This window comes from Egretta garzetta, unplaced genomic scaffold (genome assembly GCF_000687185.1).
Source record: "Egretta garzetta isolate BGI_Z169 unplaced genomic scaffold, ASM68718v1 scaffold287, whole genome shotgun sequence".
NCBI classification, from domain to species: domain Eukaryota; kingdom Metazoa; phylum Chordata; class Aves; order Pelecaniformes; family Ardeidae; genus Egretta; species Egretta garzetta.
The window spans coordinates 2,570,210-2,576,241 of NW_009260435.1; the positions used below are offsets into that span (position 1 = coordinate 2,570,210).

A 6,032-nucleotide genomic window follows, 5' to 3' on the forward strand; every position below is an offset into this window, starting at 1 on the left:
CCCAGAGCACTGCCCGCCACCCTCTGCTGCTGCTTCACGGCCCCCAAAAAATCAATGAGAGTGGCCGCAGAGGAGGGGACGCCATAGTCTGGCCAGCTCAGGTACTGGAAGTGGGACACCAGCCGCTGCTCCCTGGTCTGGGGGAAAGCAGGGGGGTTAGATCCTCTCCCCTCCTCCACCCCCGGCCACAGAGGACCACTGGTGCCCCCGTGCTGTCCCATGCCAGGCAGCTGCAGCCACGCACCTCCGAGCTGTGGATCTCCAGGATGGTTTTCTTGTAATGGTTGAGGTTCTCCACGCCCAGGTTGGTGATGGTCAGGGCCCCGAAGCACACCTGGAAATCCTTCTCCAGGGGCCAGTACTGGCCACACTTTCTCCTGCCTCCCTCCTCCAGCCTGCAAGCAGGAGAAGGACAAGCTGGTGACGTCCTCCTCGCCCTGCTGGGGACATCTCCCATGCCACCTGGCCTTGGGGATCCTGCAGGGACCAAACAGTCCATCCCCGACGTGGCATCCCCACCCTGCAGGGCTCTGGCTGGCCCCACGGCTGCAGGGTTGCTGCAGAGAGCACACTGCTGCTAATGCCACATTTTTCAAAATAAAACAGGGCTGTGCCCTGCCCAGGGCACTCACCGGGTTGTCATCACGATCACCAGGACGTTTTGCTCCCACACCATGCGCCAGAAGTCACCGTAGGTGTTTTCCAGAGGCCCTGTGGGGACAGCCCGCACGTCAGCCCAAAACCTGATGGGTTTGGGCAAGCCCCTTTGCCCAACAGCCTCCGCCAGACCCCCTTGCCCTCCCCAGGGACCAGAGCCCCTTCCCGCAGGGACTGACCCTGGTGGGGATCCACCAGCCCTGCCCGTATCTGCTGCTGATTGCCCCCCACCCAGCACTGAACCCCTACGATTCAGTGCTGATCCCCCCCTCTCTGCTCCCCGCTGCTTCATCCCCAGACAGATGGGCCAAAGGCAAGGGCTGGGTTTAGGGGCAGGAGGAGGGGGCTGTCATTGCTGCTGCTGGCAGGGGTCTGCTCAGCCCAGGACCCGGTTTGTGGGAGGCAGCTGAAGGGTGATGGACCCACTGACCCTCTTCCAGGAGAAGCTCTGGTCCCTCCTGGCTGGGGACTGGGAGGAGTGTAAATGCACCCAGAGAGGCATACATGCACCCAGAGGTGGGGGACACCTGCTGGGCAGTGCCCCCCTCCCGAGCTATCCCCCTGCGCAGCCGGTGGCTGATGCTGGGCAGGGAGGTAAAGCCCACGTGTGCATCAGGAGCAAAATAACCACCTTTGTGGCTCCCCCAGGGGCTCGGGGCCGTACCCTGAGTCCCGATGTATGCATTCCTCTGCTTGTAGCCATCCATGAAGCTCGCATTGATGTAGTCGGTCAGCTGAGGGGGAAAAAAGCATGCACAGCATGAGCCCTGCGGAGCCCCGGGGCCGGGAGGACTGCAGCGGCTCCTGGTGGGACCCACGTGCCTGTGTCCTGGGCTGGCTCACCTCCGGGCGGCTGTACGGCTTCGCCAGCTTGACACGGGTTTGGTCCAGGCAGGGCACATCCCCGTACCGGTTCTTCTCCTGGTTGTAGGGTGCCCTGGGAGGCCGGGGAGAGGGAAGAGGGGATGTTTTCCAGGCGGGAAGGGAAAGGCAGCATCCCTCCCGCTGCACACGCCTCTGGTGCCTGTAGCCTGGGCTCTGCTGCCATCACCTGGCCAAAGCCTCAGGAAGCAGAGTGCCGGCCAGGTCCTGGTCCCCACTGTCCCCTGTGCAGATCCCTCCTACCCCCGGGGGCTGCAGAAGCCACCAAGGGGGCTCACAGCATCACTAGGCTGGGGGACTCCATTGCTAACCCAAAGCACCGCACCCCAAAGAGGTGGCCAGGCCACCACCGAGCAGCAGCAGCATGGGGAGGGGGGGCACCCAGATTTTTTGGAGTGAAACAGAGGACCCTGCTTTTTTTGAAGTGAGAGGGGACCCCCCCCCACATGCTGGCCCAAACCCAGCTCCTTCCCCCCAACTCACAAAGAGCAGACAAAGGTGCCAGCCGGGCTCCTGCGCCGAATATCTTCGTACTCTTCGTAGATGCCCCTCTTCTGCTTGTGGCTGACGTGATCCAGCAGCTCCTGGAGGGTGAGGGACTTGGGCCCAGGGACGTGGACGGAGCCGTTATCTTTGGGGGCCACCAGTGGCACCAGGATGAGCTCGTCCAGGGGGTCAGGGTGTCCATTCTGCTGGGGCAGGAACCGGCAGTTCCAGCTCAGAGGGTCCAGTTTGAGGGACCCCCCGAGGTACTCTGGGAGGCACTCCCGAGGCAGATGCTCCTTCAGCTCCGACATCTTCACCATCTGCACCTGCGGGAGGAAGAGCAGGGCTGACTCCCAGAAGGATGGAGAGGGTTCGCTGGGGACGGGGACAGGGATGCCAATGGTCTGGCACAGGGTCCCCATGGAGCCCAGAGATTTCCCCTAACAGCACTGGGGTCTTCCCCCTTCCTCCCCTGCCCCGGGAGGGCACCCAGGGGAACACCAGTGGCAGGCCAGGCCCCCACCATGTACCCGAGGTGGGAGCCCACACTGACACCCAGCTCCGAATTTGCAAGCAGCTCCGAGCTCCTCCCAAAAGCAGAGGGACAAAGTCTAGCCCAGGGAGACATCGGGCTGGGAATGGGCTCCACCAGCAGCACTGCTGATGCTGGGGATACTGGTTTAGGTATTTTTGGCTTTGCCAGACAGGGCCTGAGCGCAGGTATTTACGTTCCCCTTTTCTCCTACGTGCTCAGCAGGTTTCGCTTCCTTTTCATCATTTACCATTGCCCCCACTGCTGCTGCTGGCAGTCTCGCCGCGGGGAAATTGTAGGCAATTTCAAAAGGGGTTCAAGATATTTGCTGAAAATAACGAAAACAGCTTGGCCCCAATGAGAAACAGGCTGAGAAAGCCTCCGTTTCCCACGGATTTGGGCTCAGCAGCTTCCAGCGGACGGGGCTGAGGGGCACAGGCTGCTCTCTCCATCCACTCCCAAAGAGAAAACGGCCTCAGCCCTCCCTGTTGAGGGTCCCATGCCAGGGGGGACCCGCGCTCACCCGCTCCCGCAGCTTCTCCTTCAGCAGCAGGCTGATGATGGAGTAGGGCACGCGAAACCACATGGGCGCTCCCACGATGAAAACTTTCTTGAGCCGAGCTGGGAAGGCACCCTGCGGGCAGGAGGGGGTCAGATCCACGCCACCGGGGAGGAACCAGCCCCTCTCAGGGGGCTCTGCCGGGAGCGGGGACAGGTCCCAGTAGAGGTGATGACCAGCAAAGGGACCCCGAGGTGTCAATGCCTCATCTGAAGCGTGCCTCGCACACAGCCGGCAGCCCACGGCCGCGTTTATTTTTATCCGCTGATATGGAAACAAATGATTTCCTTGGAATTAGGTAGGCAGAGGGTTTGGCTCCGCGGGGGAGAGGTGAAGCCTGGGAGCTGGGATTTGCACAGAGAACACACCCTGGCCAATATTTACTGTTATTTCTTTTTTCGGGAGAAGGGAGGAGGCAAGAAATGCCAGCACGATTAAAAAATAATTTGCATCTGTTTTCCCAAAAGCACTGCCAGCAGCTGCGAGAGGAATCCGGCACGGGGACAGCTGATCCCCTCCCACCCGCAGAACACCGCAGCCCCGGCCGGGTCCAGCCTGGCAGGCTCCCAGCACCTTCCTGAGGTCCTATGGGGCTGAAGCCGGTGCTCCTCAGCCAAGACGTGGTCAGCATGGTCGTCTGGCATGAGAATTCACACCAAAACCATAGGACTTCACATGCCTGGTGAGCAAGTGGCCCGTGTGACACCCCCGGGCACTGGGTCGGCCCTGGCTGTTACCTTCAGCAGGTTGAGGATCTTCTTGCTGAGGTCCAGCTCGAAGTTGGTGTACTGCGAGCCCGCCATGTCGTAGATGAACACCAGCCTGTTCCTCTGGGTTTCAAAGCTGAAAGGGGGAAAGAGCAACATCAACCCTGCAACATCCAACTGCTCGGCTCCTGCATGAGCAGACCTGCCCCATGCTAACCTCGTCTTCAGCTTGCTGACCCCAAAAAACGCACTTCCAGAAGGACTCACGGACCCAAAGCTCGCTTCTGCATTTCCCAGCTGCTCCACCACCTCTTCCTACAGCCCTTATTTATTTATTTAAGCCTGGCTCATGTCTTAAGCCCATCTCAGCTGCATCAGCCATGATGGGCAAGTTCAGAAACGGAAAGAGCCCAGGAGGATAAATGGGACGTCCCGGCTTTATATTTTTGCCATGGCTCATGTTGGGTCTCACTGGCGGTGGGGCTGCCTCCTCCCCAGCCAAAGCCTGCAGGAATCAGGGGCTTTGCTAAACTGAAATCTGGACATTGGCAGGGAAGGAGCCTGGTCCAGGGCTCGGGGGATTTTGTTCCCCTGCTGAATGCCTCCCTGGGGATGACTGGCTCAGGTTCAAAACGGAGGCAGACAGGGAATTTCAAGCCACGGGGAGCTGTGACCCTGTTCTCTTCCCTAACTAGAGGTGGGATGCCCGGAGGCAGGCAGGCAGACTCAGCCACAATTTCACCTTCCGGAATCCACATTCACAGGCGGGATGGCACACCTTTTCCCCGCAAAGCCTTTCAGAGTGATTTCATCAAAACCTCAGCAAGCAGCAGCATCTTCCCTCACCCCCGGGAGAGAAGGGGCTCCCCGGGGACCCACTGCCGTAAGACATGATGCCCCAGCTCACCTCTCCACTGCTCGGTCCAGCAGGTAGAAGAGCGCCTGGAGCACCACGTGCTGCACGCTCTTGCTGGGGTGGTGCAGCTTGGCCGTGAAGAGGGCAATGGAGGCTCCCGAGGGGTCCCGCACACTCTGGTGAGGAAACACGGTCAGGCTCCCACCGCACCCCAGGATGCGGTGTGGAGTGGAGCCAGGCACACACACACGACACAACACACGACACAACACACGACACACTTACCCGGCCTTACCAGAATGGTGAACTTGCCGCTGAGCAGCTCCGAGCGCAGCGGCTCCTCGTGTGGCTTCAGCTTCACGATGCCCTCCTTCAGCCGTGTCTCCTGCGGGCAGGGAGCTGGCATGACAGCCGGCATGGGCACTCCAGCCCTCCACCCACCATCATGTCCCTGTGGGGCACCCAGCCTTCTGAGGGAAGCCCCAGCATCCAAACCACTGCTCCACAGCCCCATTTTCCAGCACAGGGAGGAACAGCTTTGCAAAATGAGGATGGGAGAGGCATATAAGCCTATATATCCTTTATATACGGGGTGATGCTCTGCAGGCATCACACGCCACCCTGTGAGCGTGCACGCTGCTCTCAGTGGAGGGGAGGAGATTGGGGTCGGTGAGATCTCCATGGTGACTCGCCTTGGCTGAGAAAGGATTTTTCAGCCGGATAAAACCCGTAAGGGAGGGTGGGAAAAGAAAAAAAGCAAGGGGAGGGTCTTCCTTGGGACCAGAGATCTCTTGCAGAGCGGGAAGCCCTCGGTCGGGGGGGGGGAACAGGACAGGACCCAGCCCTGCTCGCTTACCCGGTAGGAGTGAAAGAGCTCGATGGCCCGCAGGACATCAAACTTGCGAGCCATGAGGAACTTGACAGCCACGTTCCAGGAAAGCGGGGACACATTATACTGGCCCGTCCACTTGTTGATCTCCTCCAGGAACTGCTTGGTCGCCTGCGGGAGAGACAAGGGGCGTGCAGTGAGATGGGGTGGGAGGAGGAGGAGGAGGAGCAGCACCCAAGGAGCATCCCTGGTCACCCTAGGAGTCACACAGTCCTCAGTGCACAGGCAGGGGCTGAGCATGGCTGGGAAAACCCAGCAGCTCCTCGGGGCGAAGCAGGGAGCTCTACAGCAGGTACTGGGAAAGGGGGTACGGGCAGCGGGGATGGAGATGGAGACAATGCCAGCGCAGGGAGGGGAGAAGCAAGTGGTAGGAGTGCTGGCACTGGAAAAACGGCCTTGAGGCTGTCAGAGACTCATGGAAGGGAGAGGGGGAGCGAAAGGAAGATTTTACAGGCAGCAAACTC

At 60.3% G+C, this 6,032-nt stretch overlaps 1 protein-coding gene across 1 annotated transcript in view; it reads right to left on the reverse strand.

Moving 5' to 3' along the window:
* Positions 1-628: 628 nt before the first annotated feature.
* The window catches only part of PTPN9 (protein tyrosine phosphatase non-receptor type 9), a 24,945-nt gene continuing 19,541 nt past the window's right edge, over positions 629-6,032 (reverse strand). The window contains exons 8-16 of the mRNA XM_035899595.1: positions 5,536-5,679; positions 4,975-5,064; positions 4,731-4,855; positions 3,854-3,959; positions 3,081-3,191; positions 2,023-2,351; positions 1,501-1,594; positions 1,322-1,391; positions 629-711 (exon numbers count right to left, since the gene is read on the reverse strand). Of these exons, the coding sequence (XP_035755488.1) occupies positions 629-711; positions 1,322-1,391; positions 1,501-1,594; positions 2,023-2,351; positions 3,081-3,191; positions 3,854-3,959; positions 4,731-4,855; positions 4,975-5,064; positions 5,536-5,679 (1,152 nt within the window). The remainder of the gene's footprint in view (positions 712-1,321; positions 1,392-1,500; positions 1,595-2,022; positions 2,352-3,080; positions 3,192-3,853; positions 3,960-4,730; positions 4,856-4,974; positions 5,065-5,535; positions 5,680-6,032) is intronic.